Source organism: Dermochelys coriacea, chromosome 9 (assembly GCF_009764565.3).
Source record: "Dermochelys coriacea isolate rDerCor1 chromosome 9, rDerCor1.pri.v4, whole genome shotgun sequence".
In the NCBI taxonomy this organism is placed as follows: Eukaryota; Metazoa; Chordata; order Testudines; family Dermochelyidae; genus Dermochelys; species Dermochelys coriacea.
This window is the reverse complement of record NC_050076.1, coordinates 104,267,703-104,283,947: the sequence shown is the minus strand read 5'-3', so window position 1 is coordinate 104,283,947 and position 16,245 is coordinate 104,267,703. Positions and strand designations below refer to the sequence as shown.

General features: G+C 57.4%; 1 protein-coding gene across 1 annotated transcript; it reads left to right on the top strand.

Annotated features, from left to right (window-relative positions):
* The first annotated feature begins 2,021 nt into the window (after positions 1-2,021).
* Positions 2,022-14,106, top strand: LOC119861887. The gene is made up of 9 exons (XM_038417627.2): positions 2,022-3,686; positions 7,825-8,035; positions 8,212-8,343; positions 8,801-8,956; positions 9,321-9,434; positions 10,812-10,915; positions 12,731-12,803; positions 13,105-13,173; positions 13,813-14,106. Exons 1-9 carry the CDS (start codon positions 2,022-2,024, stop codon positions 13,866-13,868), a joined length of 2,580 nt encoding a protein of 859 aa, XP_038273555.2. The 3' UTR covers positions 13,869-14,106.
* Positions 14,107-16,245: the final 2,139 nt, after the last annotated feature.

Genomic DNA, 16,245 nt, shown 5'->3' with positions numbered 1-16,245 from the left:
AGCCGGTTCATTTCCAAACCGCGCCAAGAGACAATCTACACGTGCCCGTGCTGCACATGCTTCATTGCCCCACTTTTGGGTCCTGCCCAGATACCAAGGGGCAGGACCTTTTACCACCAGTGGAGGGTGGGGAACCCTGGTGGGCCAGTTTAAATTCCAGCTTAGTCCCGCAGCCTGCCGAGAATATCAGCTGGTAGCTCCTTCATGGAGTCGTGAGCACGGGCATGTACTTGTTGCGGTTCACCTCTGTCCCTGAAACCTGTCCCTTCCATGGCGAGGGAGACCCTGGCACATGTGTACCTTCAGTGCGCCAGCCTGCAGCCCCTCTTCCAGCTCCTTTTATTCAGGGTCTGCCTGCACTATTCCCTGAACCTGTTTATTTGCGCACACCCGATCCGAGGCCCCATGAAGTCGCAGGACCACCTCATCAACCTCCTCCTAGCCATGGCCAAGGTGGCCATTCGCAACACCAGGGAGAGGAGGTTGGCTGGGAGGGACTTTGCGACTGGAGGGACTGTTTTCGTTCCTTTATCCGTTCACGTATCCGGGCAGAGTTCCTCGGGGCAGCAGCCGGCGGCTCTCTCGACGCCTTCGCAGAGCAGTGGGCGTTGTCCGGGGTCTCTGATGGGCATCCCCTTCTGGCTCCCTCATCTTGGCCCTTTGACCCTCATGCCTGTTCCCGCTATTGCCTTTGTTGTGTCCCACCCAGGGATTCCTGTTTTTACAGGCTAGACTTTCAGATCATTAGTTTAATCACCAGCCCTTTCTTACCTGCCTCTGCTTGAAAAAAAGAAAATACTGACCTCTGCCCAGGGCTGCTCCCCTGTGCAGCTCCAGTGGCGGTGAGGTTAGGGGCCGCCCTGCCGAGCTCCACCTGGGAACACCCAGCCCCCCGCCCGAGCTCCACCTGGGAACTCCCTCCCTGAGCTCCACCTGGGAACCCCCAGCCCCCCCCCGCCGAGCTCCACCTGGGAACTCCCTCCCTGAGCTCCACCTGGGAGCCCCCAGCCCCCCCCCCCCGCCGGGCTCCACCTGGGAACTCCCTCCCTGAGCTCCACCTGGGAACACCCAACCCCCCGCCCCCCCGCCGAGCTCCACCTGGGAACCCCCAGCCCCCCCCCGCCGAGCTCCACCTGGGAACTCCCTCCCTGAGCTCCACCTGGGAACCCCCAGCCCCCCCCCGCCGAGCTCCACCTGGGAACTCCCTCCCTGAGCTCCACCTGGGAACCCCCAGCCCCCCCCCCGCCGAGCTCCACCTGGGAACTCCCTCCCTGAGCTCCACCTGGGAACCCCCAGCCCCCCCCCCCCGCCGGGCTCCACCTGGGAACTCCCTCCCTGAGCTCCACCTGGGAACCCCCAGCCCCCCCCCCGCCGAGCTCCACCTGGGAACTCCCTCCCTGAGCTCCACCTGGGAACCCCCAGCCCCCCCCCCCCGCCGGGCTCCACCTGGGAACTCCCTCCCTGAGCTCCACCTGGGAACACCCAGCCCCCCGCCCGAGCTCCACCTGGGAACTCCCTCCCTGAGCTCCACCTGGGAACCCCCAGCCCCCCCCCCGCCGAGCTCCACCTGGGAACTCCCTCCCTGAGCTCCACCTGGGAGCCCCCCGCCCCCCCCCCCCCCCGCCGGGCTCCACCTGGGAACTCCCTCCCTGAGCTCCACCTGGGAACACCCAGCCCCCCGCCCGAGCTCCACCTGGGAACCCCCAGCCCCCCCCCCCGCCGAGCTCCACCTGGGAACACCCAGCCCCCCGCCCGAGCTCCACCTGGGAACCCCCAGCCCCCCCCCGCCGAGCTCCACCTGGGAACTCCCTCCCTGAGCTCCACCTGGGAGCCCCCCCCCCCCCGCCGGGCTCCACCTGGGAACCCCCAGCCCCGCCCCGCCCCCCCGAGCTCCACCTCGCTAGGGGGAACTAGCGGCCTGGGCCACGCGTGACGGCGGCCCAGGGCGGAGAGACCCCGCCCACTCCTATTGGACAAGGCCGTTTCCGCCGCGCAGCGATCCCCCTTCCTATTGGTGAGCAATGGGCACGTGCCCAGGGGCGCGGCGCGGTGACTGGCTGAGGGAAGGGAGGGCGCGGATTGGTGGCGAGGCGCCCAATAGGCGTGAGAAGCGGCGTATGAACGCGGGGCGGGCGGAGGGCTCCCCCTGCCCGGGGCGCCGCTCGCAGCTGGCCGCGCGTGTCCGCGGCATGGAGCCCCCGCAGCCCCCGCCCGGGGCCGCGCACGCGTGGGGCGCTGCCGGCGCGGAGGAGGCCGCTGTCCCCGGCGCGGTGCCCGCGTGGGGCGGGCGCGAGGCCGGGCTCGGCGAGGCGGCGGCTCGGGGCGCCGCGGTCCCGGGCGTGGGGGCCGCGCCGCCGGCCAGGGCCCGGAAGCCGCGGCGCCTGAGCCCGCTCTGGGAGGAGGCGCCGGAGCTCGCCGAGCCCGCGGGAGCGGCCCGCGGCGGGGAGCGGGAGGCGCTTTCCCCCGAGCCCCCGCTCTTCCGCAGCTTCTTCGCGGAGGAGTGCCTGGCCATCGCGCGGCAGCTGGGGCGGCCCGGCCCCGAGCTCTCCGGCATTGAGGCCGAGCCCCTGCCCTTGGAGGCCGCCTGGTCTCTGCTGGGGGGGCGGCCGGGCCCCCGGGCCGAGTGTGAAGCGGCCCGGCGGGCAGAGGCGCTGCTCTGCTGGAGCCCGGCGGGCAGCGAGCCCGGCCGGCGGCAGCAGGTTCGCCAGCAGGACGGAGGGGGGCTCCGGGACCGGGACCGGGACCGGGAGCGCGGCGGCCAGAGCCACGGGGCTACCGTGGAAGTCCTGCCTGCCGGGGCCGGGGGAGCCGTGCCCGGGAAGGGCGCGGAAGATGCAGAGCAGAGGCGATTGCCAGGTCTGCAGGCGCTGGCTCTCAGTGCGCTGAACCTCACCGTTGAGCTGCAGGGGCCTGGTCACGCCAGTGCTTCCCTTAGACAGATGACATTTGAGATCTCCGCTGCTAATCCGCTTGGGTCGACTGTGACCTTGCCTGTGGAAAGGGAGCGACTGGCTGAGCAGTCAAGCTTCAAGGATTCAGAGGCAGATGATCTAGAGCGGAGTGGGTCTGCTTATAGAACCCAGGAGCTGGAAATGGTATCCAATGAAAGCACGGTCTCTCTAGGCTCCAGTTCCTTTGCAACCTCCACCCCACTGATGGGACCAGCAAAGTTTCACTTTGTGACAGGTAGTCCCCTAGGAGAGGACTTGGAACAGAGGGACCCAAACTCCTCTAGACGTTCAATGCCAAGAGAGCTAACCTGCCCACGTCAGGCTGGCTGTAAATCTGCAGCGCCCAAGGTAACCCAGAGCTCCCTGTCCAAGTGCAGGAACCTACCTGAAGAGACCTGTGGCAAGGTCACTCTCAAACCACCTCAGAGGAGTACTGCATTGCCTGTGTCTTCTAGAAACTGTTCCAGTGCTGAAGGCCAAGCTGCTATCAAATCACTGCCCCTGGCCTTTACCACCCCAAGAGCAAGTAGGAGTCTGGCCCTCACTTCCTTTGAATCTCGGAGAGCTTCTCGAGAGCTGCTGAGAGCAGGCCTGCCTCCAAGGAGCAGAGGCATCACCTTGGAGGGGAAAGCAACAAGACTGTCTCTAGGTAACTCACGACCCAGCATGCAGAAAGCAGCTGCCACTAGAAAAACAAGCCAGGGATCCAATGTGGAGACCCAGCCTGCTGCCCAAGTAAGTGGGGGAGGGTGCTACAGCTTCCTGCTGCCTAGTAATGCCAAGTGCCTCTTCCAACTGCCCCTTACTTCAGCATCCCATAGGAGCAGCGTGAGGGAGGGCCCAGGAGCCATTTCAGATTTTTTGGGGGTCAACTTCAATCGTGATTCCAAGGGTTACTTAGGCACCTGGGAACTCTAGGGTGTTTTTTTGTGCAGATAATTCAGAAATTAGCTGATAGGAGCGCTGTATCTAATTCCTATGTTTGTTAGACCCACTCAGCTCCAATACTAACTTGTTCTCACATGTTCTGTCAAGTCACTTAAGGAACACTGGTTAGGTTTAAAATTTTAATGTATGTTCTTTGTTACTAACTCTTAAATACAACCATTCTAGAAAAATCTAGATGACTTTTTATCACTTTTTTGCAGTTCATCAATCTTGGAATAGATCATTTAACTTTGGAAACATCCAAGTAGGGCAAAGCCCTCAGAATTTATACTGCACCTGCCTGGAGTTGTTGGGGTGTTACCTCACTACAAATAATAGACTAGAAACTGACCTTAAACAGGAGGGAAAGTGACACTTTCAAGTCACTTTCACAGTATTGCTAATCCCAAATGGTCAAAAGTCATGAATCAGGCTCACCAAAAATCACGAGATTGGCTTTAAAATCATGAGATTATGTAAAAATAACAGATTTGGGGTTATTTTTATTTACCTTCTGCTTTTTTGAGCCTTTCGGGGTCACAATTATCATGAAACTCATGACAAAATCATGAGCCTTGGTAACACTGCTTTTATTTCTGTTTAAAGGCTAGTTACTTTCCAGAAGGCTCTTAAGCATAACGCTACAGTGATTGAGTTGCAGTTCTCACAGGAGGATATTTAAAACTAAACACCAAGCAAATTCTATATTTTAAAGTTGAGGAAAAAAAATAAGATTTCTGAGGTATATCAGGGCCACTGCAGGCAGGAAAGGGAAATAAACAGGCACAGGAGCGCTGGGCAGTTCTTCCTCTTGAAAGAACATTGGAGGGTCAAATCTTCTAGTTCTTAATCCACTTCTGTTGCCATCAGTGCCTCAACTCATAGATATAAACATCACAGTGACCATGTGATAATGTGTGCGATCAATAACTATACACTTCACACTTAAATATCTGAGCCATCTTATCCAGAGTTACACAGCTTAGATGCATTGGCTCAGGGACTGGATTTTCTGGCATATTTTGAACAGTGCTGAGCACACAGATGGTGCCCAGTGAATAACACAAATCATGGCAATAATGGTCGACTTTATGAACTCGGTGGATGTAGTTTCTGTTCTTTGTTGTGGAATTGGCCTGGATACAGCTGAAACCCTAAGAATTTGATGTATAATCGCATCTGATACTCAGACGATAGTTTCTCATTCCTTCCTTTTTCTCAAACTCAGAACAAAAAATCACAAAACAAAATGGTTTTCAGTTAAAATTGCACAGCAGCCATTGCTGTACAACCCAGCGTGGGGCAGAACCTGCCACCCCTTGGGAGTTAAGTGATCTCCTCTCATCTGACTCTTTCTCCAGCCTTCCTAACCTCTGTGCTGATTTTTATGCTGTCAACCATGACCTCCATCCCGACCTCCTGGGACTGATTGCTGGAGTCTCGGAGAACTGGCCGCCTTGGTTTTGCTCCCATCTACCAGAGTCCTCTCCTCCCTCCCACCACCTGCTTTCTCCCCCCCCCCCCCCCAAGCATACAGCAGAGAGAGCAGCTGGTCTGCTGGATAGGGAGCTAGCTCTGAAAAACTTGGATTCTACTCCCCCCATGGACTTCCTGTCTGACCCCAGGCCAGTGCTTTAAGGACAGAATTTCTAAGACTTTTAGGCCCCCAAAGATGCTGCTAGGTATCTAGTGGGATTTACAAAGAACCAAAACTTCTAAGTGCATTTGAAAATCTCACTAGGTGCCTGAATACCTTTGAAAATCTGGCCTTTAGTTTGTGTGTGCCTCAGTTCCCCACCTGTACAATGGAGATGAGATAATAGCACTGCTTGACCTCTTTGAGGGGCAGGGAGGAGAAATAGGCTAGACCTTGCGAGGCGCAGCCTTGGGGCTTGTCTACACTTACATTTTATAGCGCTCTAACTTGCTGGCTCAGGGATGTGAAAAATCACCCCCCTGAGCGCAGCAAGTCTGAGCGCTTTAAAGCGCTAATGTAGAGCACTGGGAGCTTGGAGCTAATCACCTTGAGGTGGATTACCAAGAGAGTGTTCCCATGGCAGCACTTTGAAGTTTCCAGTGTAGACATTCCCTTAGATACTATGGTGATGAGGCCACGTAAGTACTGCAGGTAGTGTGGGCACTTCTCTATATACAGCTAGCCCTGCCCTGGGTGTCTGACTCCTTCTTTTCACCTGCACCCCCAAATCTCCCCCTTTTCTGAATGTAACCTGGGCTCAATGCTTTGCTGTATTTTTTTCTGAATTCTCCCCCCGCCCCCTTGTTCTCTCAAACAATCTCTCCCCCTCCATGGGGAGATTCTTCTTTTACATCTAAATATCCATACCCTTCATTTAATCACCAGCCCTTTCTGAACTTAATCACCCTGCCTCTGTTTGTAAACAAAATACTGACGCGCTGCCCCAGGGGCACCTCTCCTCTGTAGAACTCACATTTCACACCAAGGCTGTGTTTACACTGTCACTTTCAGCGCTAAAACTCATTCAGGGACAAAAGTTTTAGCGCTGAAAAGCGCCAGTATAGACCACGCTTTGTCCCGATGATAAAGCGACCACCCCTCATTCGGGGTGGCTATTGTTTATTGCCAGGAGAGCTCAGCTCGTGTCTCCCCCCACCCCCACAATAAAGCATGATTACACTGCCCCCATCACAGCGCAGCTGCGGCAGGGTGGCTCTGCTGTAGCCTGGGCAGTGTAAACTACAGCACAGGATTCGGGTATGTCAAGAGCTCAGTCTGGGAGCTTGCAGATCCCTGTATGAAACTCAGAGCAGAGGCTCCTGCCTCCCCAATTGGTACCCTTGGGAGGAACATGCCCATGTTTCTGGGAGAATAACTGAACTGAGGAAAGAGTTAAGTCAGGAGCCAGGGAGAAGACACTGAGTCAGGGAGGCTGCGCCTCTCTTGCTCCACCCACAGGTGGATCCACTGGGGGTAGAGAGAATGTGGGTTGCCCAACCAGTCCATAGAGGAGCTGGATGTCTACCATTCCTAAGGGATGTCTACCATTGTGCTTCAGAGCATGTCTCCCTGGGGTGGGGAAGGAGCTACTCCATAATTCCTCACAAGGGGGGCTCACAACTTCTGAAGCACATGGTACAGGATACTGTCAGATGGGATGCTAGACCTTGGTCTGTCTACACAGCAAAAGTTGTCCGTGGCCAGCCTACCTGAGCTGGATTGAATCTAGGTAGCATGGGTAATGACAGGGTGACCTGGGTACCCAAGGGATGGGTGGCTGACCTTCTACTGTTGTGGGGGACGCTTGAGGCAAAGCAGCCCTGCCCTGGTGGCTTGGGAAGGATGAATGTGAAGTTAGAGGCAGGGGATGTTGGCTTATGTTGACCCTTAGAACACCCTGGTTTGGATCTGTGAACTGGAGGGCCTTGTGGTAGAGCTAGGAGTTGGTGAGACTGTTGGTTTGAGGAAAGCCGGTACAAGTGGGTGGATACTAAGACTGGGGCTATGGACCTCTCAAAAGCTGGCCTAGGCTTAAACCCAAGATATGTGGGAGGTGACTCCACTGTGGAAGCTCCCCATGCCGGGGGAGCCTTGGCAGTCGCACAAGGAGTAGCAGGGGGAGCAGAGGGCTTGGGACTGACCATCCGCAGGTTCCTGGTGCTTCTCTGGAGACCTGGTTTATTGCTGTTATGATGCTATGATGGCTCCAGAAATGCCATTTCAGAGGGGCTGCTCCTTCTCCAGCGGGGGGTGGGAGTGAGCCATGGACTCCAGGCCAGGGGGTGTTCAGGAGGCAGAAGGGTCCACCAGAGCAACCCCTGGGCTGGCCGCTGTTCTGGAGGTGGTATTGGACAGACTCGGGGTCTGAGCCTGCGTCTGAATGGTAGTAGGGGAGGGGGCAGGAGAGGCCTGGCCTGCCTTCCTGCTTGCCATCAGGGTCTAATCCATGGCTCATCTGTCTGGCTCTAGCTCCCTGCCAGCAGCACTGTGAAGAGGAGTGCTACAAAGCTACCTTGCAGTGACAAGTGCCCCTCATCCCTCCGGCCTCCTGCCAAACTCCCAGGACGCAGCAGCAGCAGCAGACCCTTGCTCATGGGATCCCAGGTTTCTCTGGGTCCAGGGATCCTCTGCATGAGCAAAGAGGCTGGAGCTCCTGGAACCAAACTCCCAACTCACCCAGGTGAGCAGACTCAATGAAAGGAGGCCAGTAGTGTTGGGGAGAGGCTGGGAAGGAGGGTCTGACCTGATGGTGAGACCAGCTGCTGTCTGTGGCAGTGCCCTGGCTGGACGTTTCCGCTTCCCTGGCTGCGCTCTGGGGCTGTGAAATCCTTGTTCTCCTTTTCTTCTCATCCCCAGGTACCAGGCTAAGACTAATGAAGCCCAGACCCAGCAGCGTGGAGCACACCAGTGGGACCCTGCAGCCAGCATGCTCTCTTCCCAGTGGGTATCCAGGAGCCAGATCCAGCCCCCAGGACAAAGAGACTGAAAGTAACTGCCCGTAATCCTGCTGGGTGCAGAGCAGGGAGCTCCTGTAGTGCTGCAGGCAGGGAGCAGCGTTGTGGGGGAGCTGGGGGAGCACCCTCAACGCTCATCGGGAGAGTTGCATGGGCTGGGAATGGAAGGTGCCTGCTCACTTGTCTTGGGATTCCTGTGCTGGACCCTAGCTCCAGCTCTGTGGTGGTCTGTGAGCTGCCGCGGTCTTGCTGGCCTTGCTTTCTCTGCGCCTTGCGCTCACTGTGTGGTGGGAGTGCTGCGTTCTGGGCAGGGGAGGCCGTGGGGTTCCTGAGCTGGGGTTGGAGGCTAGGGGGGCAGAGGGTGAGGAGCATGGGTAAGCACTGAGGTTGCATACGCACATGCTCCAGTCCCTGGCATTGCTACTCTGGGGCCAGCCCCTCCGTAGCTGGGCTAGATCTCCTCCAGGCTAACACTCCTCATCTCCTTGCAGGTGTTGCCAAACTTAGCTGCAACAAGCTGCCTGTTCGAAGGGCTGCCACTGCCACGATTCCTGCCAGGGCTCCCCACTCCCGGCTGAGACCAACAGGGAGGACAACAGCCTCCCCCAAAAGGCTCCCTTCCCCCAAGCGAGCTCGCCTAGGTAAAGGTAGGTCTTGGCAGGGAAGAGACTCTTAGTCCTGTTGCCTCCCTGCTGCAGGCAGGGCTGGTGGACAGAGAGGGCTCAGGGCAGCACCGAGAGCTGCAGGGCCAGGTCAGATTATCCATCTCCTCCCCTGTCTCCAGAGAATCGGGCTGATTCCCAGGGCGGGGGGTGGATGCTGGCTCCGCAAAGGGCTGCCCAGTGTGAAGCAGAAGTGCTCCTTTGAGCCTCCTTCCCCAGGGCCCTGCTGGGCTTTCCCAGCCTGGAGCTCTAGTCGTGGGCTCCATCATGGAGTGTCCTGGTTAGTGCAGATCCCACTGTCTTGACGCTACCTGGGCAGAGGCTGACGCCCTTCACCATCACTTTCTAGACACTAACTCAGCAGCAGCTGCACAAGCCGTGGAGCCCAGTGGAGGAAAAGTGCTCTCTGCAGACACTGAGGATAAACCAGCGCTGGCTGTGGGGCAAGACTTACCCAGTGCAGGTGAGTGAGCGGTTCAGTGGCTTTGGGATGCTGTGAGACATGGTTAGCAGTCCGGGGACTGGGTTCTTGGCAAACGGAGCAGGAACTCCTGCCTGAGTGGTTCCTTCACCAGGTCTGCTTCTCTTGGCGCTAAGGCACACCTTATCCTTCCACTGGAATTAGGGAGCCTCTCGGGTGGGGGGCCTGAAATGATTAGACAGCACACAAACCTGGCATCTATCATCACCCCACCCCTTCAGAGCCACTGTCCTAGGCCAGCCACTGGCTGCTTAAGGCTCCCACCCATGTTCATGGCTCCTGAGATTCTCTGATTTGCTGGCCAGGGCTAAAGGGGAGCTGGCAAATGGCATAGTGTGTTTGGGGCCCATCTCCACATCCTCCATGGGCTCCTGGCAGGAGAGTCCGTGCTGAGCTCTGCTCCTGAAGGGGAGGAAAGACAGCAAATCTCTGCCAGTAAACAATTAGAAACTTAGTTCCCTGAAAAAAGAAAAGGAGGACTTGTGGTACCTTAGAGACTAGCAAATTTATTTGGGCATAAGCTTTCGTGAGCTACAGCTCACTTCAGCTTTTTTCCACTGAATGCATCCGATGAAGTGAGCTGTAGATCACGAAAGCTTATGCTCAAATAAATTTGCTAGTCTCTAAGGTGCCACAAGTCCTCCTTTTCTTTTTTGCAGATACAGACTAACACGGCTGCTACTCTGAAACCTGTTAGTTCCCTGACTAAGCCAGTGGACTGTTCCATGCTCTTGGGGCTGGAGCCTGTATTGCCCTTTGTGCAGCTGAGATTGGCAGGGTTGGAGCTGCCAGATCTTGTCTCCAGATTGCTCTGGGGCAGGAGGCAGGGCCTTCCCCAAGGGCTGCAGCTCTGGAGTGATCCCACCCTCCTATGCAATGCCCCATCCTCCAGGAGCTATGCTCTGGGTGGCAGGGCCTTTCCCACAGCCCATCAGGATAATTCTTGGCTCTGCCAAAGAACTGCACTGATGCTTGGGGCATTGCTATGCTGTTCCCATCCCTTGGTAGAATTGGACTAGCCTTGGTGAAGGCATTTGGGGCATCTGAACAGTAATCAGTATTAAGACTTGCTCGCCCCTCGGGTGCCCATGGGCAATTTGGGGGAAGTTTTAAGTGGTGCAGGTGCAACTTCTTTCCAATGGAGGGCAGCAGCATCCCAGGAAAATGCCCCATGCTGGAACAAAGACTTGTCCTGTGCCGTGAGTGGCAGCTGTTCAGACTGCAGCACGAGTGGGCAGGGCAAGCCTGGGACCCTCCCCAATCCAGGTGCCTGGAGCAAGGCTTGGGGGGTGGGGAGGGAGGACAGGAGAGCAGATGGGCCTGGATAGTTCTGCACCATGTCTGAGTCTCTCTTTGCAGGTGAAATGGCCCAGCCTCAGGCAGGTGGGAATTCCCCAGCTTCTCTCAGTAGTTTCCTCCCTGACTCTGCCCTGGAGAGTAGAGGTGCAGCGCCCTCCATGCAGGTAACAGAAGGCCGTCTCCTGGCATCACTCAGCACAGCTCTCAGAAGGTGTCTGGGGCATGGCGCAGCAGGGCCAGAGGAACGGTGGGATGAAGGAGGTGCTCTGTGGGACTGGGATGGTCCCTGGGATACCTGAGCCTTTAAAACATGGGCTCTTTAGGGCAGGGGCTCTTGTGACTTTCGGCCAGGCCGGGGCTGAATGCAGAGCAGCTCCCAAAGCTGCACCCAGGTACCAGTAAGGTGAGACTTGGAGGGGAAGGAAGAGCTTCAGAGCATTCTCCTCTCCTTGGCCTCTCACCCTTAGTCGCCAGCAGCCTTGGGACCCCCGGATTTCTACCGTTGCTTGATGCCCAGATCCCACAATGGCAAAAACCACCCACATCTACGTGACTAGGCAGGACTCCATGTTCCAGCTAATGGACATGGACTGGCCACGGTGATGTGTGTGTCCTGGAAGCTTGACTGCTGCCACTCTGAAAATCGAGGGCTGAAGCCACTCATTAACTGGTCCAAAGTGCACCCTGCCAGGCAATTCTGATCTCCATGAACACATCGTCCCAGTGCTGCTCTCAGCAGTGGCTCCCTACTCCATAGAGCCCTAGAGCTGCACTCGTCCTGCTAACGAAAGCCCTGCCTGGGAGCGGCCTGGATGTGTGAGGTGCTGCCCCCTCTGCAACCCTGACCTCCCCTGACCAGTCTCCCCATTGGGAGATGCTGGTGGCCACAGGAGACAGAAATGTCATAGGAACTGGGCACAGGCCATGGAGCTCTGCTGCAAGGGGGAGGAGTGAGCAGCTCTGACTCAATGCAGGACCATTGCTTTGACTTGGCTCTGCCCAGACGTGTGGCCCTGTTCACATGCAGCAGACGGACTACAAGCCAAGCAGATGGGAACAGTGTTCTTCTAAATGCTTGGGAGGTGCCCAGCGCTGTGGTGATGGGGCCATGTCCGTTCTCTGCCCTCTCCCCTATGCAATGCCATGTCCACCTCTGGTGCTCAAAGCTCCCACTTCCCAAGGAATTACTTCCATCAGGCATGTGCCAGCTACAGACTGTCACGATGCCATGGGCTGTTCTGGTCCCTGCCTGGGTGGGGCTGGACACCAGGGTCCCCCTATGAAACTCTGCTCCAGACCCCTGCAGCATCAAAGTGCACTAGGCAAGGGGCAGCAGAACGGCTTGTATCTCACTGGCTTCCCTGATTGAATCATAGAATCATAGAATATCAGGGTTGGAAGGGACCCCAGAAGGTCATCTAGTCCAACCCCCTGCTCAAAGCAGGACCAAGTCCCAGTTAAATCATCCTAGCCAGGGCTTTGTCAAGCCTGACCTTAAAAACCTCTAAGGAAGGAGATTCTACCACCTCCCTAGGTAACGCATTCCAGTGTTTCACCACCCTCTTAGTGAAAAAGTTTTTCCTAATATCCAATCTAAACCTCCCCCATTGCAACTTGAGACCATTACTCCTCGTTCTGTCATCTGCTACCATTGAGAACAGTCTAGAGCCATCCTCTTTGAAACCCCCTTTCAGGTAGTTGAAAGCAGCTATCAAATCCCCCCTCATTCTTCTCTTCTGCAGACTAAACAATCCCAGCTCCCTCAGCCTCTCCTCGTAAGTCATGTGCTCTAGACCCCTAATCATTTTTGTTGCCCTTCGCTGTACTCTTTCCAATTTATCCACATCCTTCTTGTAGTGTGGGGCCCAAAACTGGACACAGTACTCCAGATGAGGCCTCACCAGTGTCGAATAGAGGGGAACGATCACGTCCCTCGATCTGCTCGCTCTGCTTGGTGGTGAACAGCCTTTCTCTGTCAGCTTCCAGGTCAGCTGCTCTCCCAGGAGCTGCAGAGAGTAAGGAGTGAGCTGCAAAGAGTGAAGAATGAGCTTGGTATGTGGGGTAGAAACCCCTCCCCCTCCTAGACTGTGCCATGCTAGTGTGTAAGTGGGAGCTGGAGTGCTGCTGCTGAAACATGGCCACTGGGTGGGGTGGAGGTGCCCCCTCCAGTTCCTGGGAGCCCCAGGAACCATGCTGCGGTTGGGCACTGAGCCATTGTGTCCCTATCCCATGCAGTGGAAACAACCACAAGAATCCTGCGCTCGGGCTCCCTTCCCCTCTGCCCACAAGCATCCCCGTTGGGTGCTCTGCTGGGGCTGGCTGGGCACACGCTGAACTCTCCCCTGTTCCTCAGCTGCAAGAGATGCCCAATGTGAAGCCTATCAAAGGACGATCTCCTCCCTGGAGGCTCAGCTGAGAGCAGGTAGGTGATCCCCTCCTCTGACAGTGGCCATGCCCTGGAAATCCCTCTTGCCAACCTTCCCAAAGCCCCCTCCTTGCATGAGGAAAGGTGGCACTGTGAGCCCAGCGCCTGGGGAGAATTAGACCCGCAGCTTCACCTCTCACCCAGCAGCTAGAGTGCTGTATGTGAGGTCACCCCATTATGGACCAGAGCCAGTGAGTGCACCCTCTGCCCCTGGGGCAGACAGACCATGCACTCCCTTACAGTGCCCAGGATGAGGTGCTGTCCTTAGCCCAATGTCTCCAGCCCCTGCAGAGAGTTGGGTCAGGAGCTGGGAGCATCTTGTCTTGTACCAGCCTCCCTGGGCTGGGGTCCTGGGCCTTTCCCTCACGGGTGGGCCAGGCTGTGCTGGAGTCTCCTTCCTGCAGTGCCCTTCCTGTAGGCAATGGGAGCGTCATTATGCAGACTAGGCCAGGAGTTAAGGTTTCATGCTACCGGGCAGCTGGCCTGCTTGTCTGTGCCAGCTGTTCTCCATGTCCCCTGGTCCTGCTTGTGGCTGCCTCAGACCCAGGCATGTGCTGAAGTGACAGGAGTGAGTAGCAGTGACTCGCTCTGTCTCTTTTGTCCCATGATGCTCTTGTTTGTTCCCCCCTCCCCCAGGCTCCCTCTCAGAGGGCTGGGGAGAGAAACAGGCATGTGCCTTGGAAGGCGAGTGACAGCGAAGCATGGAGGGTCTGTCTGCCTGTTACAAGAACCCATCTAGCAGGCTCCTCGCAAGGGTGCCAGGCTCCTCGCAGGGGTGCACTGCTCTGGAGAGCCTGAAGGAAAACCCTGCAGCCCAGTTCCGAGAGCGAGCGGTGACTGTTTTCATGGACACCTGTGGGGGGGATGGGGACTCTTAATTGTGGCTTTTGTTTTTTAAAAAGTAAATAAAGTTCTCTTCCTTCCCCTTGAGCAGCAGGAGGGCTCTGCAGCACCCCCGGTGGCATGCGTTACCCCCCTGGCCGGGGGGGCTGCAGCCTCGCAGGACCTAGTGCTCCTGGCAAGGCCAGCTGGAAAGAGCCCCCCAGGCTCGGTTGCAGCCAGTGCCCAGCACAGGAAGTACCACTCTAGGGTCTGGACGTGGCCCCATTGCAAACTGGGTCCTGTTGTCTTGCCCTGAGGCAGCCTGGGATGTCTGTGGTACATGGGGTCCCATAGAGCACCTCCCCAGCCTGCCCTGGGCACAGCTCCCTTGTCGCAGCTTCCCTCTGAGGCCCTTACAGGTGTGGTGTGAGGTACTCTGCTGTGGGGCTGGTACCCACGGACCCTTGGGCTGTGGGTCCCTCTGTGGCCCTCACTCACATCACAGCATCTGTCAGCTGAGCAGGGAGTGAGGACAGACTGGCTCTAGCAGTGCTACCTGCTTGGGCTTCAAGGAATCCTCCTCTGCACTCTTGAGGGTGCCTGTCTCTCCTGGCAGGGGGGAGAGGCCATAGACCCCTCCCTTCCGTAGTGCCCTGTCCCAAATCACCCTCCCTTCCTCCCCGTTAGAGGAAATGTCCCAGGGTGGTGGCTGGCATGGGGTCATCACAGCATCTTCTAAGCCTCCTGCAGCTGAACTGGGGGTGGGTGAAGCTTCTGCCACTAGCTGGTTCCAGCCTTGAGTTTGCGGCAAGGAGAAATCAAAGTCCCATCTGCTAGCGCTGTGCCAGTGGAGGGAGAGGCAGCGTGGGGAGGCAAGGGGAGATGTCTTCCCTGCCTGGGCTTCCTCTGGCCTCCTACTCAGAGGCACAAGCTAAAGGAGGGGGAGGCCGACGTGTTCCTCTCTGAACTCACTCCTCCAGTGGGGCATGCCTAGGCCTCTTGGTAGAGGGATTACTAATCCCTTCCGAAGTGCAGGCAAACAGCCAGCATGTCTCATGCAGCATTAGCCTCTGGCCTAGGAAGGTCTCTGCAAGCTGTACAGCTGGGGATCGCTACCCTGGGGCTGAGGAGGTGCCTGGCCTGCAGCCCCAGTCACTGTTACCTTCCTTCAGAGCTTTGCTTAGATTTCTGTCCGTGTGGCTGCTGCCACTTGTGTCCAGTCCTGGTTGCTAGCAGAGGCTGGGCCTAGAAGGGAGCCAGCTAGTTCTGGTTAAAGCCAAAGAGGGCAGTGTGATGCTGCCTGGCAAAGGAAGCCTTCTGTGGAACTGGCCAGGAAGGTGTGAGCACTTCTGTCACTCACCCAGTGTCTCTGGGGGCTGGCTTGACTCCTCCCTGCACTAGATTTCCAGGAGCATGCCCCCACAGCCAGCTCTTTGTGCTGTACCTGTGCCCTTTCCTGTGTGATCACTCCAGTGGACTGCTCATGGGGGGTGAGCTGAAAGGTCCTGGGGGGGAGGGGGCTGGGGCTCTGCTGCCAGCCCCCCCACCCCAAGGTGGGCTCTGAGATAGTGGCACAGAAGCACTTTGTGCTAGTCACTTTCCAGCCAGAACACACACCCTGAGCCTTGCTCTGGGGCTCAAAGGGCTTCAGGCCTGGCTGCCTCTGACCTCTGCTTCAGGCCTGGCTGCCTCTGCTGTGCTCAGCTGCCCTGGGCATGAGGCCAGAGGAAGCCAGGGCAGTTTCTCCCGTGTGGAAGGTTGTCCTGGTGAGCCTGGGCAGATCAGTCAGATGTGTGGCCTCAGCTAGCCCTAGTCTACAGGCTGGGGCACAGCCAGTGCTCTAGCCGGCGGGGCCCAGGTTCTTAGCTCCCTAGGCTTGGGCAGTAGAGCACATCCAGCTGACGCAGGGCTGGATGCTGCAGAAACACCAGAGGCTTGGACTGGCCACCTCAGGCCTGGTGGGTGGACCTGCTTCCCAGCCGTGTTATCAAATCCTGCTGGTGCTGCTTTCTCCTAGCTTCTCCTTCGTCCACCCACAGCGTTCCTTGGACGTGACTTCTCTCCAGGGCACTGCAGCTGGTCAGACTCACCCACTGCTGCACTGAGTCCCTCTTCTCCCCCTGCGCTGGCTCCAAATGCCTCACTCCGCAAGCCAGGACCTGTGCCCGTTCAGTGGGGCCATCTTCTGGGGATGCCTCAGAACCTCCTGTCAGGCAGCCCTGAGCCTGTTCCCTGCCTGCCCTGGTC

Bases quoted from the DNA above. Each gene is read 5' to 3' on its own strand.
- LOC119861887 (XM_038417627.2), top strand. From the start codon at position 2,022: ATGGGCACGTGCCCAGGGGCGCGGCGCGGTGACTGGCTGAGGGAAGGG. The intron at 9,435-10,811 runs GTGAGTGAGCGG...CTCTCTTTGCAG, and splicing joins GCAAGACTTACCCAGTGCAG to GTGAAATGGCCCAGCCTCAG. The intron at 12,804-13,104 runs GTATGTGGGGTA...CCTGTTCCTCAG, and splicing joins AAGAGTGAAGAATGAGCTTG to CTGCAAGAGATGCCCAATGT.